Source organism: Volvox carteri (assembly GCF_000143455.1).
Source record: "Volvox carteri f. nagariensis unplaced genomic scaffold VOLCAscaffold_86, whole genome shotgun sequence".
Lineage (NCBI taxonomy): Eukaryota > Viridiplantae > Chlorophyta > Chlorophyceae > Chlamydomonadales > Volvocaceae > Volvox > Volvox carteri.
This window is the reverse complement of record NW_003307629.1, coordinates 285,081-306,146: the sequence shown is the minus strand read 5'-3', so window position 1 is coordinate 306,146 and position 21,066 is coordinate 285,081. Positions and strand designations below refer to the sequence as shown.

The 21,066-nt window shown below is 56.2% G+C and overlaps 1 protein-coding gene across 1 annotated transcript in view; it reads right to left on the bottom strand.

Moving 5' to 3' along the window:
- The window catches only part of VOLCADRAFT_107992 (uncharacterized protein), a gene marked incomplete at both ends in the record, with an annotated part of 27,988 nt that overhangs the window by 4,137 nt on the left and 2,785 nt on the right, over nucleotides 1–21,066 (bottom strand). Inside the window, 21 exons of the mRNA XM_002958101.1 lie at nucleotides 71–868; nucleotides 993–1,140; nucleotides 1,321–1,531; nucleotides 1,723–1,780; nucleotides 3,064–3,145; nucleotides 3,510–3,695; nucleotides 4,037–4,104; nucleotides 5,920–6,311; nucleotides 6,715–6,775; nucleotides 7,146–7,189; nucleotides 7,473–7,622; nucleotides 8,311–8,488; nucleotides 9,014–9,174; nucleotides 9,441–9,764; nucleotides 13,645–13,686; nucleotides 15,155–17,671; nucleotides 17,863–18,083; nucleotides 18,567–18,760; nucleotides 19,029–19,269; nucleotides 20,144–20,270; nucleotides 20,804–21,000. Coding sequence (XP_002958147.1) covers nucleotides 71–868; nucleotides 993–1,140; nucleotides 1,321–1,531; nucleotides 1,723–1,780; nucleotides 3,064–3,145; nucleotides 3,510–3,695; nucleotides 4,037–4,104; nucleotides 5,920–6,311; nucleotides 6,715–6,775; nucleotides 7,146–7,189; nucleotides 7,473–7,622; nucleotides 8,311–8,488; nucleotides 9,014–9,174; nucleotides 9,441–9,764; nucleotides 13,645–13,686; nucleotides 15,155–17,671; nucleotides 17,863–18,083; nucleotides 18,567–18,760; nucleotides 19,029–19,269; nucleotides 20,144–20,270; nucleotides 20,804–21,000 — 6,400 coding nt within the window. The remainder of the gene's footprint in view (nucleotides 1–70; nucleotides 869–992; nucleotides 1,141–1,320; nucleotides 1,532–1,722; nucleotides 1,781–3,063; nucleotides 3,146–3,509; nucleotides 3,696–4,036; nucleotides 4,105–5,919; nucleotides 6,312–6,714; nucleotides 6,776–7,145; nucleotides 7,190–7,472; nucleotides 7,623–8,310; nucleotides 8,489–9,013; nucleotides 9,175–9,440; nucleotides 9,765–13,644; nucleotides 13,687–15,154; nucleotides 17,672–17,862; nucleotides 18,084–18,566; nucleotides 18,761–19,028; nucleotides 19,270–20,143; nucleotides 20,271–20,803; nucleotides 21,001–21,066) is intronic.

Sequence of the window (21,066 nt, the reverse complement as noted above, 5' to 3'; positions counted from 1 at the left end):
GGGCGGGGGTGGGGGTGGTGAAGGATGTGGCGAAGGAGCCGGCGGGCTTGGCGATGGCGGCTGCGGTGACGGTGGCAGAGGAGACGGTGGCGAAGGTGATGGGGGAATGGGTGAAGGAGGCAACGGCGGTGGCGGCGGCGGAGGCGGTGGCGGCGGTGGAGAATGAGGCGGCGGTAGAGACGGCGGGTGCAATGGTGACGGCGACGGCGGCGGACTATCCGGATCACAAGTTTTCTGGAGAGATCCAGACAAGCACGACACGTCACCAATGCCGTACACATCACTGTTGAATGAGTAGCCAGGCACGCAGACGCCGCCGCTCATCTCGTCGACCCATCGAGCAAGTGCTCCCTCCAGCCAGTCACCCAGCTTGACCGCGCTGTCGGCGCTGGCGAAGCTGCCGCACAGCTTGATGAACGGATATTCGAATAGCTGTGCGTCAAATGTCGTACTGCAGACCTCAAGCGTAAACGGGCTGCTAATAATCGCACCGTACAACGCCGCGCTGCTGATAATATCACCGGAGACCAAATCGAACATCTCCGTACAGTTCGGCGCGCCGCCGCTGCCGAAGGTGTACAGCGGGCCGGGGAGGCTGTCCGGCGGCAGGATGGTGAGCTCAGCACACATGGTGCAGGGTATCACAGGGGCTGGAGAGGGCGGCAGCGGCGCCGGCGGCATTGGAGAAGGTGGCGACGGCGCCGGCGGCACTGGGGAAGGTGGCGACGGAGCCGGCGGCACTGGGGAAGGTGGCGACGGAGCCGGCGACAGGGGTGGGCTAGGCCTCGGCGAGGGCGGGAAGGGCGGCGGCGGCGCCGGCTCGCAGACGGGGCAGAATACACCGGAGGACGACTCCGCGAAGGAGTACCTGTACAGCATGGAAGCGAGGATGAGAGCAACGCGGTTGCGTAACGAACACGGGCACATGCATGGAAGTCAAAATGCAATCCCCCAATTCAGTTACTTAGGGTTCAGTTAATTTGGCTGTTTACCTGCAACCGCCAAGTGTCTTGGAGTCCCTGCATATGTCCCCGATGCTGTAGCAGGTGTTGCGGGTGGTGATGCAGATCCGGGTACCGGGGAAAGTGGTGACGTTGCGCTTCAAATTGTAAATCTTCAGCTCATAGCCCGGAACGTCACCTGCGCGCAGAAACGACAGGACTTAGGGTTGCACAAATAGGAGTACAAAAAGAGGAGCCTGTGATGTGAAGTGTGTGGAGTGAGAAATTGCAGCATGGCAGCTTGGGCGCAGCGTATGTATGCATTTATGGCGTCTGGTAGAGGCTCCAAATAAAATCAAGGGCCGTGCAGGCAACGTACCCGTGTTATTGTGGAAGTACGGATTCCAGGAAAGGTGGGTGGCGTTGTTGACGGTGACGCTGACCAGGTTGGACTTGTTGCCGCATTGCGGCGTCGTCTCAACAACAACCTTATCCACCGAATTCAAAAGCGAGGTGCAGCAGGGCTTTGAGATGTCGCAGCCGATGTAGTTCATGCGGAAGCAAGTCCTCGAGAATGTTGCGTTTAAGATCTGCGCGAAAACGCGAGCTGAGATGTCAGCTGTCATGTGGCCGTTCCGTTTCTCAAAGTGCGGGAGAAGAGACAAGAGATTACTATCGCACAGCTAATGGCACAGTTAATCATATTATTAGAATTTGACTTATTTCGCAGGTTTGGTGTGTGCGAATTATTTGCTTTTTTGGACATGGATGGAACACTCACCGCTGTCCCAAGGTATTCCAACTGATATGGGCTACATTCGCAATCATAGTAATCGCATCTGCACCACGGAAAAGCATGTCCAGACCTCAATGCTGGCATGTTCACCGGGGTAATGTCCGCCGTCGCTGCAGAAATGGCGGGAAACAAATAAGGGGATGAACGCCAAGAAATTAAACAGGTTTCTGCGCTCCGTTGCCAAGGCAATAACATCGCTATGTTTCTATTTTGTGCGGATTCACGCAGCTGTCTTACCCAATGCGACCTGCACTGCGACGGTCCAAAGTAACAATGTGGCCCAGCTGCCTGGCATCCTGGCCAGATTCATACGCGCCGAGAGCGTCATCTGAATAATCCGCTGGCTCCCTTATCTTAAATCTCAATGCAAGTGCGAAGCTGTCAATCAACTGGAGCCGAGGATGCTCAGCCTAAAGTATTGAATACAACTACAAATCTTCCTGATTGCAGGGTACTAGTTCGAAATTGATATTGTAAGCTAGAATGTCGGTTAAATGGTCAGGTAAAATCGGTGTTAAATAAGAATATGCATCTACGTTCTAACCGAGACCGAGCTGATTGACAGGCTGGTCCGGAACTATGACGCTATCTAGTACTTATGTACAAGCGTCAAGGAAGTGAATGTACTTCCGAGGATGATGGAAAGGAAAGATGAGCAGGGCATTAATATACGGTTTTGATTGTACGGCGCAGGGGAAATCGAAGCCCGGTAGGGGGTGCCGGCTTGCCGTTAGCTTTGGGATCCGTAGAGGCTAACGGTTTTCAGATGCACTAAAGGTAGAGGTTTGAAATTTTTTATATGCGTGCGGATCCAACCCAAATGGCTTGTGGATGAGAGTTTGGAACCGAAGCATTCGTAATTAAACTACTCCCGTCTGGTTTGTGGTTTGTCTGGATTGTTTCAAGGTTGTTTGGACACTGTTGTACTGGTTGGAAGCATTGCAGAGCGGACCTGGCAGCAGCACTGGAGCACAGCTCGATCTGCTCGTGTAAGCTAACTTTTTGCGTCCAATCTGAAGGACATTTTAGCCGTTTAGGATTGAAATCTTCACAAGGTTGTACTTGCCAAATGAGTCATTGAGCACTTGGCTTACCGCATTTGGTTGAACGTCTCGCGTCAACATCGCAGCCTTTTTCTGTCGGTCAGCAAGTATCTCTTACATAATTAACAAAACGAAAGGAAAAAAGCTCTGCGAGGAAGCTCCGAAGAGGGTAAGGATTTTCAGATTGAATCGTTTAGATGAGCGCCGCAGACAGCCTCCCATCCTGAAAGAGAAAGGCGTCATCGTTCGGTCTTATATTGAATTTGCATCCTCACCAGCTCACCTCTCTGGTGCGCCGGGCACCAAAGTCAATTGCGGTTGGGCTACGGGGACTGGAAGTGTATGTCCCGACCCGGAGGGAACCGCTACATGGACAGAGCGAAGGGCAGAGCGAAGGGTAGAGGACACTTCATGCTTTAGGTACCCTCACATCCAGCATGCAATCCTCGCAACTCAAAGTCACAATTGCATTCAGGTGCATACCTACCTGCCGCAGTCCAATTGGCCTCCTCTTTCTTTTATAAAAAGTTACAAGCTCCGCGTACAAGTGCAGAGGCGTCCGCTAGAGCTGGTGTGGGGTTGCCATGGACTTTTCGTAGTTTCGGTCAGTTTTGGTCGCTCGGCTCTCCCCGCTCCCTTCATCCTTTTGCTATCGCTTCACATCACCCCTTTCTCTCTCTCCACGCATCTCTCCCTTTCTCGTGCATGCGCACGCGAATGCTCTCTCACCCGAGATTTCTTGTTTTCCTTTGGGGCTCAATTCCTTGGAGCGCCTATCCCGGCGGTTGTTGCACCGCTGGCTGCGGAATCTCACTTTTCCACTCACCCTCCTCGCGGGTCCCTGACCGACCCCGCTTGCGGGGCCTGGCAGTGTTTTCCCTCTTGCCTCAGTCCATGCGTCGTCCGCAAAAGCGCCTGTGCGTAGACGAAACGAGGCCAGTAAAGCAGCAGCTTGCCTAGAATCACAATTGCTTCTTTGGCAGCAACAAAAAATCAAACGGTGGTGCATCAGAACGGGAAGGAAGAAAGATGGAAAGGAAATTTAGGCGGAAGCTGCCACATAACACACTTCGGCAGCAGGTGCGGAGGGCCTCATTCCAGTGCCTGCATCTGTTGACCTTAGGAATCTTTGACTCGGGGCATTAAAATTATAGTTTGCTGCGTTTGAAAGGAATATAATAAACAGGGCCACGTATAATATAACCAGAGCGTAGAGGCGTCCGCTGCTCTAAGAAGATCCTCCTAAAAGCGAGCACCCGTGAATTCGCAGCAGAATAGCACAGCAGAAGGCGGTGGGCGCTGCCCCTGCCCCCGTTCATACGTCCTGCGGGTGGCGCCCGGGGGAGGGGGGTGCTAGGTCGGTGCGCCTCCAACCCGCATGCCGTGCTGTTCAATGCACCCGCATCAATCTGTCAGTCAGCTATAGACCAAGATACCTCTACTGAAATGTCTTGTTTTTATAAAGCCGTTCAACTCGTTGTGATATGCCCGAAACGTTTGGAAACTGTTAACATTTCTTCGGAAATACGGAAAAACGTCAATGTGCGACAACGGACAGCGATAGATAGGTGCACCTTGGCATTCCTTCCAACAGCAGCAGCAGCAGTATTAACAAAATAAACGCGACCTGGCAAGCAACCCTCCGATATGAACTTGCAGCGACAGGGCTATCAATCGTCAAGTGCGAGGGTACTACCGAAACCGCCGTACACCTACTTGGACACATAAAAACGGGCAAGCGGCATGCGACATGCCAGCAGAGAGCTGGCTTCGGCCTCTTGAGTACGACCATTTCGGTACGGGCTTTCCTTTCCTTGGTGTTTGTACACCCAGCCAGCTTGGGCATTCGAAAAACGCTATTGCCAAAATGCTATTTCGTCTATGGGGTCATTTGTTGTGTTGGTGTGGGTTCACTGCGCTGCACAACAGCAGGGGTGCTGCTGGCTTGCGAACTTTAAGAGAACACAGCGGCAAAAGTGATTTTCCAAACAAGACCTTGAAAATAAGACCTTCTGATCAATGGTGCGAAACTGAGAGCCGGTCCACACCACCGCCTGTCTCGAGTCTGTCATAGCCAAGTTAGGCTACGCCACCACCACGACAGCTGTAGTTGCGACAGCAGTAGCAGCAGTAGCAGCAGTAGCAGATATCAGTCCCTACAGGTACCCCGTAGACCGTCCGACCAAGACCGACAACACTGCCCTTTGCTGCGGCAGGATTCATCACACATCATAACATCACACCAACACGAACACCACCACATCATCAAGCATCGTGCCCTGTCCACCACATCACCATCATCATCGCCCATTCAACGTCATCGTCACCAAGAACACCGCCATCATCGCCGCCGTCAAGGTCCGCTAATCTAAATAGTTGGATACCTCCTATGTGAAAGAAAGCACCGTGTCTGAAGTCCACTCAACCGTTACGCAGCGTGGTTGGGTCGCATCCCCGTCTGTCAGCCTGTCAACCTGTCTGTCAACCTGTCTGTCTGTCTGTGTGTCCGTCTGTCTATCGGTCAGCGAGCGAGTAGTGAAAGGTTGCCGGATTTGACCTCCCGCCCTTGACTGGCAGTAAGCCCCTAAAAGCCACCCACTCTACTGGCCCATCTTCACATCCCTCCTTTCCATTCCTTCGCCCAGTGGTGCGAAGCCCTTTTACAGCAACTCAGTATTCCATAGCATTCCCGACTTTGTAACTTCCATACATGCAAAAGTGCCCTTACCTTCAAGATATACATACATACATACAGATGCACATGCGTATGCGGCGGCATATTTCATCTCATTCATCATCTTTTCACTCGGTACCCCTCCACCATCCCGCACTCGCCGCGCAACACACGCAATTCAAAATACCAGCCAGCTATTCCTGCAACTGCGGTGCAGAGGCGCTTGCTCACGCCACGCGCCATCAGGCCCCCTTAGACCCAGGGCTCCGGAGCCAAGCCATCGCCCTGATGGGATATTGGGGTGCCTGGGTTCAAACGCCGGACACCCGCCCCGTACAATACATCATCATAATGAGATGATGATGATGATGATGATGATGATGATGATGACTTCGATCATTTCAATACCTCCGATGATGACGGCAAACCTATCGTACTGCGTCCCGCCACAGGTTCTGCTCGTACCGCTCTTTCAGCTCCGGAATCTGCATGTTGCGCCGTAATGGCGCGCCAACTGCGTGACCGTACGTGTAAAAGTCGTACGGAAAGCGCTCCAGCGGCGCCAGGATGGGGGGAGCCGAAGGACCGCTATCAGTGCCGCTGCTGTTGCTGCTGCTGCTGCCGCCGCCAAAGCCGCCGCCGCGGACGGCGGGGGTGGCCGCGGTGGCGGCGGGTGTCGTGGACCGGCGGGCCTGGCGCGGCGACATTTCCACCACCACCTGCCCTGCTTGCAACGCGCTCGGTGGCAAGTCCGCGTAGGGGCCGTTGATCGCCCCATGTCGGCCCCAATCCGCACCGCGACCACCATAGGACGCGGATTCTCCGCCACCGCCGCCGGCGCCACTTTTCTTTTTGTGCTGTGCGGCAAAGTAGCGAGTGTGGCGGCGCACTTACTTAAAAGGATGGGGATCGCACTGTAGGGGGTGTCCTTCGTCACGGAGCTTGCGGTCCTAAACGGAAACGGATCCCCCGAGTTCCGTGCCGTACAGGGTTCTGGGGCAGTTTTTGAAGGGCCCTATGGGTATCAGGGCCTTATAACATGTACACCTAGGCGGGCGGCAGGGCTCCTGGATGGCTCCGTAACGAGCCAGCAGTCCTCCGATGACCCGACCCGACACGACCTGGACCCAGACCCGCCTTCCCACTGCGGCATGTTCTGGTGGCCGAGGGGTTACGTGAGGTGCCCGCACGGCGGGGTCTTAAGGGGCAGCCGTACCTACCCCACTCGGTACGGCTGTACCTGGTGCCCTAGTGCCGTACCTCGTGTTTAACTCGGTTTCGGGGCTTCTCCTCCTCCACCGAGTCGTCGATGTAAATGTAGCTGTCGCCGTGGGGCCATACCAGCAGCGCATAAGCGGGGAGTTGGGTTGGGTTGGGTTGGGTTGGGTTGGTTGAGCTTAGCTATGCTTAGCGTTCGCTCGTTCCCCAGCAAGCAGCCAGAACACACCATATGGGCAGATCCTCATCAGTTTGGGCTCCTCCTCAGGCCAATGGGCTCCGAAACCCCTTCCCCCCGCAACCTTCTCGGAGCCTTGTGGGCCTCTGTTTTTGCTCCGAAACCCGGACAGATCATAGCCTCCGAAACCCAATCCTTAGGGCTCCGAAGAAGAAGTATCCCTTGCGGTCCTCTTGGGAACTAAATAAAAACTTGCCTTATGTCCTCTGAGGTGACGGAGTGGTGGATCACCAACGCGGTCAGCAAGCTGTAGTGGTAGCGGAGCACCAACAGCGCCAACTGCATGGGGGAGATGCGGAACAGTTACGAGTGCCTGTTTGCGTTGCTTGTATGTTACGTTCTCCCGCACAGCGGTTGGGAGGTGGTTGGGGCGGAGTTTATGAACCTACGTAAAATGCGTATTTAACTAAAACAACAACAGCACTCCACACGTGGCGAGGAACAATGGACGGCGCTCCACTTTAATTGGCGTCAAGATATTGGACGTAAATCAACGTGCTGTGCACAGCTCATTTGCAGGTCTCAGCTATTTCCTGCACAAGTGCACTTCCAAGGAGCTTACGTCCTCCACAAGCTTCACAGCTTCCGCCTCCTCAGAGGACTGCTCCGCGTCCGAGCCATGGAATAAGAGCTCCAGCTTTGCGGAGCGCCGGTCCTTTTGCCGCGTGTCCAGCCAAGCCATGTTGACCACAAACTGGCCAAACAGCAGCAGCTGCGGCACAATACAAGAAAGGGAAAAAGGCCGAAGGCTCAGCATGGGTACAAATCATACTTAGGGTTTTACGCAACGATCGAAACTGGATGCAGAAATCATAGACAGGTTAGTATCAGAAGACCTTTGGATACATTTGGTAACACGTATTCCGAGCTTGTGTCCTTCTAGGCTGTTTTTGCTCCGACGGGCGTTTCCCGCTCGTGGGCTGGATAGGTTGTGGCCCGCGGCAGAAGAAAGCAGAATAATATGTAATCGATTCCTACTTGATCCGGCCGAGGCACTTCCGCAGCAGCAAAACAAGGTGTAGGTTTTACAAGCGAAGGATTTCTGGGAACTTGACAGCAGGATTTCCGGGAATTTGTTGCCCTGCTTCTTGCGCGCGTTCTCAAATAATTTCGGGGTCTGTCAGCTAGCACCGACACCACTGCGATGTGGGCTCTTGGCAATACCGTCTGCTGGCCATGCTTGGGTGGATCAGGCTCAGCCTCCCTCCCCCGCGTTATCACTATCTTGCTGCTTGCAGGCCATCATGTTACCAACAGAATCTAACAGTGCGACTCGGAGTTCAGTATACTCCGCTCCCCTGAGCTCAGCGGCAACCATACACAAAAAAGCTAAGGCGTTGTTAGTCTCAACAGTTTGCATGGAATTTCAAAGACAAGGAGTCGACTACATCCTCGCGCACCTCGGTGATGTTCCAATTCTGAATGTCAGCGGTGCCCAGGAAGCGCAGCTGCAGGACTTTAATCAAGACCCCGAAAAGCGCAGCGGCAGCCAATAACAGCACCAAAGACCACTGAAGCAGCGTGCACAGTACCAGGCGCCCGTAGAAGCAGCAACAGCAACAAAGATCCAGGCAGTACCTGTGTGCACAGGCGGTGAGGCCGCGGAGTCAGGTCGAGGAATCGGTGCCGTTATTGGCTATGGTAAGAAGGACACCCGATTGGGCTTAGCTTGACTTGACTTGCGTCTGCCTACGGGGGTCCTTAACGGTCTTGGCGAAAAAAGAAAGAGCGAGCTTTGCTGCCGGGTAAGCAAGAGCTGAAGAGCTGAATGCCAGGTGTTTTTTTTATTACGCACCTATCGGGGACTTGAGGCTCCTAACGGTTAACGGTTCACGGAACCTAAGGAGGTCCGATGGGAACGCAGTAGGAGTGCTGCCGTCGTGACGCCTCCTGTTCTGTTTTGTTTATTATCTGTTATTCTTCAGCGAGACGCGCAAGGGCATTCAGTCTGAACCTAGATGCCTCGCTGAAAGCAGACGGGTCACACCTCCTCAGGGGCATTTTCCTACACACCGGCGGACCCCCTAAGTGGTGGAGGGGTTGAGGGTCGCGGGCCTATTGCTCATGTGCCGGGTGTCGAGGGCTCGGCGCTCCCGTACTTACTGATCTCTGTGCACTCGCGTGCCGTACGATCCGTACACTCGCCGACGTGCCTTGCCCAGTGCCGCCGCCACTGATGGCGGACTGACGTATCGCAACAGCAGCAGCAGGTTGAAGTCGAGCAGCATCAAGGAATTGTACCAGTTCCGTGCAGCTGTCGACACCTTCATATGTATATAATAGGTCATTAAGCAGTTCAGGAAGAGTCCAGGATTGGTTTAAGGATGGCGTTGACGAAAGACTAAGAATGAAAGCATTGTTTCGAGCTAAGCGCTATGCTGGTGGCGATGGCGGTGGCGGTGGCGGTGGCGGTGGCAGCACCGACCGGAAATTGGGAGTAGCGAGTGACACCAGCCGACAGGTACGGCACTACGCTGGCAGGTACGTTATCGGTCAACGTGCACAGCGCTAGGAGGACTCCCGGCCTCACCTCAAGGTTGTTCTTGTACAGGTTGTCTGGTTTGCTGTTCAGTTCTCTCAAGACTGCCCACAGCAGCACCAGGAGGCGCCAGATCGCCCAAAGCAGGTAACAGCAAATGATAATGAACTCAGCCCAGACAACGACTCGAGTCGGTATCTCGTACTTCCATCCGCTTGATTTGTTGCTCTTGTAGGTAATGAACGCGAAGAAAATGGCTGTGCAATTGACGCCCATGAGCAGCAATCGGAGCAGAAATCCTAGGTATGCCCAAAGCGACACGCCCAACTGGACGTACTTCTGAAGCACGCCATCTATGTCCCTTATTCGGCGAGCCTGTGCGGATCGGAGCGAAGTGGTTGTGACTTGTAAGAGTTCCGACTTCGACAGCCTGTTGGATTCCTTTCATCATGTCTCACCTGGTTAGGCTGTCCCAAAAGATAAGGGCCTACGCACTCAATATTCTTTCGCACATATCTGTCTCGTAGAACAACCTGGTAGGGTGGCTCAGAATGGCACGTCGGACAAACTGGCATTCCGAATCGGATTACCGGATGGCTGATATATTGGGTAGAAGCAAAAAGCAATTTGTAAATAAGTAATTTGTTAAAATTGTATCCAGAGGAGCTCGCCAAGCTTGCTTGGCGTTTCCTGTGTCAAGTGGGCTTTAACCGAGCAAAAGCTGTGTTGCTTCAATTGTTCTTGTACATTGTAAGTTGTAGGTGATGTTGATGCCGTCAGTATGATTTGATTTTGCTCAGGTGGGCCCATCGTCACAAAGCCAGAGCCATGTTTGCACCCAACGTCACGTACGGCAAGTAAGAAGTGCTCGCTATCCTCCTTTACTGGTAAGCTGTATTAGCGAGAGCCATCTAATTCCAAAACCCACTAAGAATCTGCTCTTGTTTACGCAATTAGGCATCCAAGACCGCTGTTAGATGTAGTACGACGATGTTGGCTGCTATGGTGGGCATACATGAATGATAACTTTATACGATAGTGGATGGAATCATACGAGGCTCACGGTTTCAAGCTTTCATGGACATACACTGTTTGGCCGCATGGAAACTCGTAGTAACCGTTACGACGTGGCTGTTGCTATATCTAAAGGCTGCCATACATGCGTTATGCCTGCCTAAATTGATGACCAGCCACTTAGCATTAAGTATCGACATATTTGGGCCGCTGAAGCATCGATGCGCGATACAAGTTACAGCCATGCTGCTGCTAGAGCACACCGATTTCGTGCAAATTTGAGCTTATTTCAGGTTGTAAGCTTTGATTATATTATATGTGCCTTACAACCTGTCGCTACATGCGCAGGGATGCAGTCCTCGCCTGTCGGCACCCTACGATGTCGCCCTTCGTTGGGAAAGATAGGATATTGCATTAAATTATGGATGTTGTAGCCTTTGGAAGATTATCTATAGATAACGCGGCCTAACTGCAAAAAGAAACACACATACAAAAAAATATTCCATGCGCAGCGTGCACCGGCTGCGTCCGGTGGAATTCTGCAAGGGGATACCGCTTTATTGTGTTAAAGACGCAGTCTTCCAAAATCATCATTCCTAATCCGAGGCGGGTGCATTTGCGTGCGTGGCACGGGGTTCCATGTTGCCGATCACACGCTGACCCCGCGAAGGCGACAGCTGGCAAAGGCCAAGGACAATGGGCCACTGCGTTCTAGTTTTCGCGTTCATTAATAGAAGTTTTTGAGGTGGCTACGGGCGGTAAGGGTTTGGTTCCCCGTCCTTCCCCATTCCTTTGTCGGGTTTTTCTTTGCGTATCCCGGCATTGAGGGGACGGGGACGATGAGTTAATAGGCCATGAGTTGCATCTGGGTACGGCAATGATGACGTACGCGTGTGCGGTGATGTTACTGGCGTGCTGATGCGAGACTGAACAGATGGGCCTTTCTTTCTTTATGGATCATGGGCCTAACTACATCACATGTGCAGCAAAGAGGCCTACCGATGGCGACTTCTACTATTGTGATGTTTTGTCGCCGCCGCCGTCCTTTCCGCTCTAACGGTCGGTCAGGTCATCAGCAGTAGCAGTAGCAGTAGCAGTAGCAGTAGCAGTAGTCCATGGGGCCCCCGGGCTTTGACGGACACCCCTGCGATTGTGCGGAACCTGTAAAACTTGTAATAACAGTCCCACCGTTCCCCCTTGCTGATATCCTCCGCTTGAGGGTATATGCAAGGGAACCGGTGGGACTGTCACTACAAAGGAATGAAGTAGAGACAGTCCCGCCGGTTCCCTTGCATATAGAAGGGAACAAAGGAATAAAGTAGGAGGAATACACGTAAATAAGCTGCTGCGCTCGTCCTAAGTGTTCTTTATCCCTAATGTATATGAGCTCCCTGTGCAACAAACTTTGGAATGCATACAGCTGCAACGTGGACTGTAGAGGTTGGAGGTTGACGGTTAAGGTATAAATACGGGAAGTACGGAAAACAAAGAGTCAGCGGCGTCCGTTGCAAAGTGCAAAGTGCACGGCCGCAGCAGAGGCAGTTGGGGGGCATCCGTGTGATGTGAATGATGCTTGAAATAATATCGCTGTACGCTCATCGGCATTCGAGTTGCGAAATTTCGTTACAAGCTTTTCCCAAAAGCTTGTAGACCCAGAGGTTGATGAGCCGTACGCTGAACACAGACCGAATTTCGCTCGCGCCGTACCTTCGTACTAATGTACGCCAAGCCGACATCATAAGCCTCGATACAGCAATCAAGTATTTGGTACACATAGACTAGCACGGCACCAGATTTACCGCTGCCATGGCATCATCCTATTAATGCATGCAAATATGAGAATATGAGAAGTCGAGCTAACAATGCCATCCTAATCGGAAAATGTGGATGGACTAGCGTGCGAGAGAGGGGGGCTTAGTCTCTGATGAATAGGGGTAAGAACGGCAGCGCCCCCAACGGCACAGTCCGTGAGCCACATGTCGGGGGCCTAGGAGGCCGAGAGGCCGAGAGGCCGAGACCAAAAATGCCTTCGCGCCCTGACACAAACACCCAACCGAGCAAGCGTATGTCCAAAAAAAAGCTTATACTGCAAAGCCTACGCAACGGAAACGGACACATATTCACCCGCATCCAAGCCGTCGAGCGAGAGGAGGCAGTGTACGGCGTCCGTACGGTGACGAAAAACTCCAGATCCAGGAGATCCACAATAAAGAGCTCGGGATCCAGGTAGAGTGGAGAGGTTTAAAACCCGCCAATAGACAAGTAGACCTGAAGTAATCGCGCATGCACTATGATGAATACACAAACTATGGGTTTCGGTGTTTCACCCCGAAAGGGGGAAGATCGTTTTGCAACGGCCCGACCCGCCGCCATCGCTGCAACCATCCATATATAGCATTCAAGAAGCCCGCTGCCGATGCTGCTGCATAGCTCATTTCGCACACAGAGCACACATTTATCTAATACATATAAACACGTAACCTCTTTCACGAAAAGTCTAAGGAAATGTCTGTATACGGCAGTTTACGCTCTCAGTACGTACTGCCGTCGGCAACCACCCTCAACCGCCAACGACCGCTGTATGTAAGTACCGAATCAGCACCGCCCGCCACTGAAAGTCCGTTCGAGTGACTTCACCAGCTGTCATATCCGGTCACAGGGCAGCCAACCAACCAACCAACCAACCAACCAACATACATACATACATACGTACCTGCTTATTGCCATACTACAAACATGTCCTCTTCCCCCTTCGGGCTGTCTTACTGGCCCCCTCACCCTCTGACGCTCCCACCGTCGTTGGCCACTCAAATCGCCCCCGGGTTGAGACACCCCGGTCGGCATCCCCGTTACCGTGCTTTACCCCACAAAACATTTCAACTCTCCCCCTCAGGCCCCCCATATGCAAGTAGTAACACATTATTATATCATAAATTATATATGGGGGTGCGTTATCCGTTGTAGCCATAGCCACCACGTCGGTGCCCCCCAGCCCCAGTGGGGAGCTTGTCCAACAGACATACATCCCGCAGCCAGACCGCCTGACCGCCGGCTGGGTCAAAACGCTAAAGGTAAGATTGTCGGCCCTTTATATTGTTCTGAAACCCACATATATCGTCACATGCCGCCGCCGCGAAACAACACATCATTGTGGGCCTCCCATAACACCAACCACACACAGACACACACATGCCGCGTTTAACATCACATCAGCATTCGCACAGCACCCCTCACAGCGTACCTGCGCTCGCCGCGCCGGAATACACGACGTTACTGTACATGGCTGTACATGGTTTGACGCGGGCGATGTTAGAGAGACAGCAATACAGCACATACGTACAAAAACATGCATATTGCCATAAGGCGCGCTCCCTCCTAGCTCTCATATATAAACATGTTTTCCTTAAAAAAAACACATACGCACATACATATGCACATACATATGCACATACATATGCACATACATACGCACATACATATGCACATACATACGCACATACATATGCACATACATACGCACATACATACGCACATACATCTTCATTGCTGTGCATATGCACGCACACATGCACGTGCGCACACACGCGCAAAGACAGACAGACAGACAAACAGACAGACACGTCGGATCATTTTGTCCTTGGACGCCGATCCGATGGTTACGGTCCAATAATCGAAACGCTCAGATGAAGGCGATGATGAATAGAACACGGAGGTTATGCGTGTATGTGTGCATGCGTGTGTGTAATCTATTTGTTGAGGAGGGGGGGAGATGAAGGGAAAGAGGACCTCACAGGCCCTGCGCCGTGAGACCCGCCTGTTGGGCCCTCAGCCCTGAGCAGGGTGCCGGCGAGGATCGCTCCGTCAGGAGAGGAAAGGAAACCGGCTGTCGGCGCCCACCAACCACATGTCGAACCCTGGCCGCTCCGCGTCTTTTTTATTGTATTTTTTACGTGTTGGTGGTGGTGGTGGTGGTCATGTTGAAAAGTCGTCATCAAAAAGCCATATCTCTAGCTTTGCGGGGAGCCGCGTCTGCTCCGGGCAGCTGGTCATCGTGCCCCTGCACCTCGTCCTCCTCCCCCTCCCACATGCGAAAACGGTACAAGCGGTTAAACAACCGCGAGGGGAGGAGAACATGCAAAGCGATGTGCATAATATCACTGACGTCATCATCGCCGACGCATGATCGTCACCAGCATCATCGGCTCATCGGCTTGACACCTCACGTCTCCGGTTCTGTCGTACTGGGACGCCGAGAGGGCGGGGCCAACCCGGCATCAGTGTGCCCGCTACTGCGTGCGTCAGTGCTGCCGGCAGGAAAAGGCGACAGACAAACAGACAGACAGACAAGACAGGCAAAAGCGACCCATTTTTAACCGCTGAACCTCTCTCCTCTCTCTCTCTCTCCCTCTAAATTTTCAAAAGCAGCCAGCTATCCTGCGCGCAGCTGGCTGCTTTGTGGGTGTTGAGGCGACTCCACCGCGCACCATAAACAGCCCCGCCTGGTTTTTCGGCACCAGCGACCGAGCCAAGGCAAGCATCTCTTCCTCCGCTTCCACGTCCGCTGCCGCCATCGCCAGGCCGGCGTCGACGCTGTAGCTGCCAGCGCCGCCGGCGCTGCCGCCGTCACGCGTAGGGCCGCGGCCGCGGAGGCCCCCTGCGAAGCCGCTGCCGCCGCCGCCGCCGCCACCAATGGTGCCGCTGGTGCCGGCACCGGCGCCGCCGCCACGGAAGGGGCCCCCGTTCATCCACACGTTGTCGAGGCTAGAAATGCGTGGCGTCACGCCGCCCGTGTAACTGTTCCGAGAGTTACGGCTGTACAGGCCGGGAGACGACGGCACCGACGACGGCGTGGCGGCGACGGCGGCGGCGGCGACTTCCAACGCGTCCAATGCCTGCAGGGCCGGCACCCTCGGCCCCGGTTGCGCCTGCGGCGGCGCCGTCGCCGTCAGAGCCCCCACCGCGAGAGCCTGGGCTGCGACAGCAGCCAGGCCGCCATCCATGTCAGTACGACGCCGTACACCCGTCCCAACCCCGCTGTGTGCCGTACCCCGGGACACGCGCAATGACGGCGTTGCGGAGTTGGCTGCGGCTGAAGCTGCATTGGGACTCAGCGTGACGCCGCCGCCGCCGCCGCTACCGCCGCTACCGATGCCGACGGTGCCGTACCCAGAATCTAGCAGTGAAATCGGGGCCGCCGCCGGCAGGCCGCCCAGACCGCCGCAGTGGGAGCGGCGGCAGGTAGGGGTCAACGCATTCGGGGAGCGGAAGGCCGTCGTGAGTCCGGCAGCGCGCATTGAATCAAAGTCCGTGCTTGCAGCAGGGCTGGCGCCGCAGCTGTTGCCGCCGGCTGCGCCGCCACCGCCAACGTTGAGCGGCGCCAGACCGCGCGGCGTCGATACCCCGGCGCTGGGCCCTGGCGACGCCAGCGCCGGAAGCGTCGCCACGGAAGATCCGCTTCCGCCGCCGCCGCCGCCGCCGCCGCCGCCGCTCGTGGAGATGCCATTCAAGGCAGCAGAACCATGCCGCTCGAGGCTCAACCCGCCGCCCTGTCCGTACGACATATCGCCGCTCGCGAGGAGAGGGTCCAGACCCACCTCCAGTAACGCCTGCTGTGCTGGCGACAAGCCCAACCAATCCATCCCATTTGCGCCGCTGACGCCGCCAACGCCGCCACCGCCGCCGACGCCATTAGCGGTGGCCCCAGTTGCGGAAGAAGCCGCGGCGGCGGCGGCGGCGGCGGCGGAGTCCTTTAATGCACGAAGGCTGCCAGAGGACGGCCGCCGCAGCGGCGGCACCCCGATGGCGCCGCCGACGCTGCCGCCAACGCTTGCGAGGGCCGATCCAGAAGTGAAGCTCCCCGTCAGCGTCATGGCGGTTGAGAGCGTCATGCTGCCGGCGGAGTCCAATAGTGACAGGCCGCCGCCGCCACCAGCGCCGGCCCCGCGAGGAAGGCTACTGCTAGGAGGCATCAGCGGCGTCAGCACCGGAGTAGACATTTCCGTACCGCCAGCGGTCCCGCCGCCACCGCCAGCGCCGCCAGCGGCAGCTCCGGTGGCGCCCGTCGGGCCGTCCAGGAAGTCCCATTTGCTATTGGGACGAGAAAGGATGCCGATGACGCCGCCGGTGCCGCCACTCGGTGAGGCAACGGACGTCGGAGTGCCGGCGGCCGCCGCCGCCCCTGTCGCCGCCGCCGCCCCCGCTGCTGGGTGGCTTGGATTGGGCGAACATTGCTGCAGGCTTTCCACAGACTTGCGCCGGGAAATGGGGTAGTGTGAGCTGGCGGATACGACGCCGCCAGATTCACTGACGCCGCTGCCGCCGGCGGTGGCATGCAAGCCAGAGCCGGTGACGTCTCCAGATGCGGCGCGACGGGGAAAGCTACCGATGCGAGGCGCCGAAGGGCCGCTGCCGACCCCGCCGCCGCCCGCTTCCGCCGGCCGGCGCGGCGAGGGATGAGCGGGCGGCTGCGGTTGGGGCTGTGCCGCGCCGCCGGCAGGCACCGTCCCCGCCGCCGTCGCAAAAACCGCCGGCGTCGTCGGCGGTGCTGCCGCCGCGCGGTACGCCGCCTCCACCCGCCGCGCCAACCATGCACGGCGCTCCGCTGCGAACCGAATCAGCTCACCTCGCACCAAGTCAAACTCCGCCATGTACAACACGCTACGTGGCATGACCAGCAGCACGCTCGCGCGCGACGCCAGCACCGTCGTCGGCCACTTCGGACCTTCCACCACCACCGCCGGCGGCACTACCGTCAACGGCGACGGATGGCTATCCGTTACCGTATGTCCTTGTACGGCAGCGTGTGCGGAGACCTGACGATGCCCCTGGCCGTGGTGAGAGGGGTCCGCATGGCCGTTGGCGGATGGCGGCGCGCTGGAGGGGATGGCGCCGCCGCCGCCGCGACCTCCCAAAACCGCCTCACCCAAAATGCCGCCCACAGACACCTCCCCGAGTGGCAATCCCTGGAGCGACACCTCCACGGGAGTGGAGGAGCTGCTCGTAAAGGAGCCGCCGGAGGCGGAGGGCGCCGTCGGCACGGCGGCGGCTCCGCCGCCACCGCCGCTGCCGGCGGCCGCCGCGGCGGCCGTAGCGCTGCCGCTGCCGCCCAACCCGGGCAGCGCCCCCGGGGCTGTAGCGCTGAGCGTGGCTAGCAGCGGCAGTAGCTGTGTACGGCCATTACGGCTGCCGCTGACCGCCAGACCGCGGAAGGTGGAGATGCGGGTATGGAGGGCGGCGCTGGGCTCATGAAGAAGAGTCACCTCGCCGTCCTGTATATACGTATGTATGTGCGTATGTGGCAAACGTTCGCATCATCGTCAACCAGCAACAACAATCAGCGCCGGCGGCGGCGGCGGCGGTCCGGAATTATAAGAGCAGGAGATCCCGCAACAACGAGCAAGGGAGAAATGCGTCCAATCACCCCAGAGCCCCCCCCCAGCCCCATCAGCTATCCCCCCACCTGCACCACCGCCAAGCACTCCAGGGGGCCCCCCTGACGGGCCAGCAGCGTCCCCGCGTCCACAGTGAGGCAAAGACACAGCTCCGCCAGCTGACTGAGCCTCTCCTTGGGGAGGGAGGAGAAGAAGCCCGCGGCACGGGCCAGCACTGCCGCACGAGCCGCCAACACGCCCTGCTGGTAGGCCTCCCAGTCCACCAGCAGCAGCTCACAGCCGCCGGGACCTGGATCCAGAACCCGGCATTCAAGCGAACATTTTGTGGCTTTAGGCTTTAGGAAGTCCGGTGGGAGAATTGGCCACCTGAAGCAATTTGGAAGGTTATTCATATGAGCTTTTAGACAGTCGTCTGCACAGTTTTTGAAGGAAAAAAATGCACCGGCACATTCTCCCGAATCAAATACGGGTCTTTGAACTCAAGCGTAACGTGAGGATTCAAATTCAGAGCAGAGGCGATCCCAGGAGAGCGGAGGACCCAGCAGCAGCCTTGTGCGTCTTCTTCAACGGGGTCTAAAATTTTGAGTCCCGCTAGTTAGTTCCTCCCGCTAGTTAGGGCGGGGGGTCCCAGTTCCCAACCCATACTCCTGAAAACACTTCTCCCCCCTCCCCCCGGGCTTCTCCCGCCTTCCCTCGCCAAACAAAGGAACCTCTGATGCCCACTAACAGTTATTACCAGCGGATTACGTATTACAGTCCCTCGATTCCTCACCCGCCACCGCGCTCTCCTTGCGCATGGACGAGTGGAGCATCACGGTGGACAGCTCCCCCACAGGTGACCCACGGGTCAGTGTGGCGAATTGCGGGCCGTACATTTCCTCCATTTCCTCAGCGTCGAAGCCGCCGCGCCCTCGGGACCGCGCGTGGCGCTCGCGGTTGATGCGGGAGGCACGCATTGCCATGCTCCTGTAGCAGCACACAGCACACCACACAACACAAGCGAGGAGGGGATGGGGATAGGTACGCGGGGATCGAAGGGGAAGAAGAAGGATCATACACATCCCCACCCCGCCCACCTGCTAAACTTCCCAAGGTGTCGGGCTATGCGCTGTCCAAACTCACAGCCTTCACTCGGCCAATGCATCGTCCCAACCTCCCCCTTACAGACGCGGAAAAAACACATCATCATCGCACATCTCCCTCACTCGGGGCCTCCCCCCCGGCACTCCCGCACCTGAGGTTGCGCTGCTTCTCCGTCTCCGGTCCATCCACGGAGAACATCCACCGCCGCCACCGCTCCCGCGCCGCGGCGTCGTTGTTGCCGCCGCCAGGCTCCCCGAGCTTGGCTGGGCCGCTGCTGCCGCTGCCCCCTGACGGGGAGGGCAATGGCGATTCCGAATCTTCCGAATAGCCCTGCGTCTGCAGTCCCCGGTAGTACGCCTTGGCGGCCGCAGGGCCGAGAAGCTGCGCCACCTCTGAGTTACGACGGGGAGTAGTTAGCGGTTGAAGAGTTGGTTCGTTGATGGTCAGCCAATACCGCACGTAGGATTCGTGGCGTTAGGAGTAATTAATATGAATGTCAGGATTAGCGTTATGAAGGATGTCAGAGGGTTTGTGCTAGGACGGACGACGTAACGCTCGCGCGTTAGCGTCGTTATGATGGTAATTAATGGTGGGTAGCGTGGGAGTTACGACGAGCTGTTTAATGAGTCCAAAACAGCTTTTAGAACTAGCAGTACCTTAGAACGAGGACAGGGCTAACACACAGTATACAGCTCTAGCGACACAGCTAGAAGCATCGCGTTCAGCAACAATGGTGGGCGTTACTACGTGCGATAGATTTCTCATAAACATTATTACGAGTATTGAGAAGATTAACAAACATTAAGAAGAACTTCGCGCGCAGCGAGCGGGTGGCACCAGCTCAGGGCCAACCCTGGAAACGAAACGGAAGTTCGACCGAACTCTAGGATGAGCGACGTAAAAGATGGATAGAAAAGGAAGTTGAAATCGAGAGCTAAGGAAGGCAGATAGAGAAGGAACGCGAGCAGGAGCATTGGAAATGTTAAAAAGAGGAGAATTGGAAACCATAATAAAAAAAGCATTAAAGAACATACATGTAGGACCGCATGAAAACGAGCATTATCAATTCAGCAACGAAAACTCGCTGACACGGATAACCAGCTTAAAAAGGCAGGTCTCAAGGATAGGTCAATCGATTTTCAGCGGTGAAATTATTTTCAGCAGTGACAATAGACTGCTGCCGGAACGGAGGAACACTAAAGCAGGGAACGTTCCGGCCTTCACAACAGATGGATCAACCGATTGAGCTACCGAGATATCACCCACCCGTAATGGGCCCTTCGCTGCCGTCCAGGGGAATGTCGAATGCGTTGTCCCCGGCCGCCTGCCGCCTCCGGGGGGCCTTATCTGCGGGGTGCAACGCTTTCCATACGGGCTCCACTGTCCGCATCGCCTGCGGGGGAGCGCGTGAGGGGGAAGGTGGGCACCGCGGCAGGCAGGCAGTGCAGGCCTAGGTTCCTAGGTAGGACAATGAAGGAGGGGGGCATGGCCGGGCGCCAGCGTAGGCCAGGCGGGGGGGGGTTGACTGTATGGGTGTAAGCCTAATGCATGGGAGCCATGCACCTAAAACCCAAGTGTAGCCAGGTCAAACGCCTGGAGGGAAGGGGGGAGGGAAGGAGGGTATGCGTATGGAAAAACACGCTGGCGCCCTCAAGACGAGGACGAGTGGGATGGGCGCAAAATGTAAAACACCGATCCAGACGGAGGGAGATCGCAAGAACAGATTAGGAAGGGCAAGAGGAACGGAAGGAGGGCGGTATGCGCGAGATATGAGCTGGGAGGACGCGGGCGCGGGGCAGGGGGGGGCAGCATGGCCCTCAGCTGGAGTGTGCGTGAAGAACAGTGGGCGTGTGTCGTCGTGCCACGCCACGCGCCACGCGCCCACAAACCCACAAGCCGCCCTCCAGAAGCCACAGCTTTACTCACCTTTTGCATGAACACCCGGGTCCAATCAACGGGGCTCGCACTCGCAGGGTCCTTTATTGTCCCCGAGGCACGTTTGCCGTCCTCTCCACCGCTACTGCCGCTACCGCCCGCCCCTGACGAGGCGGCGGAGAAGGCCGCCGTGTCCGCATCAAGACGGGACACGTACTCGTCCAGCTGCTTCTGCATCAGCTTGCGAGCTGCAGGGGGAAACGACATACATACACATGTACAGACAAACACGCTGACTTGAAACCAAGAGGAAA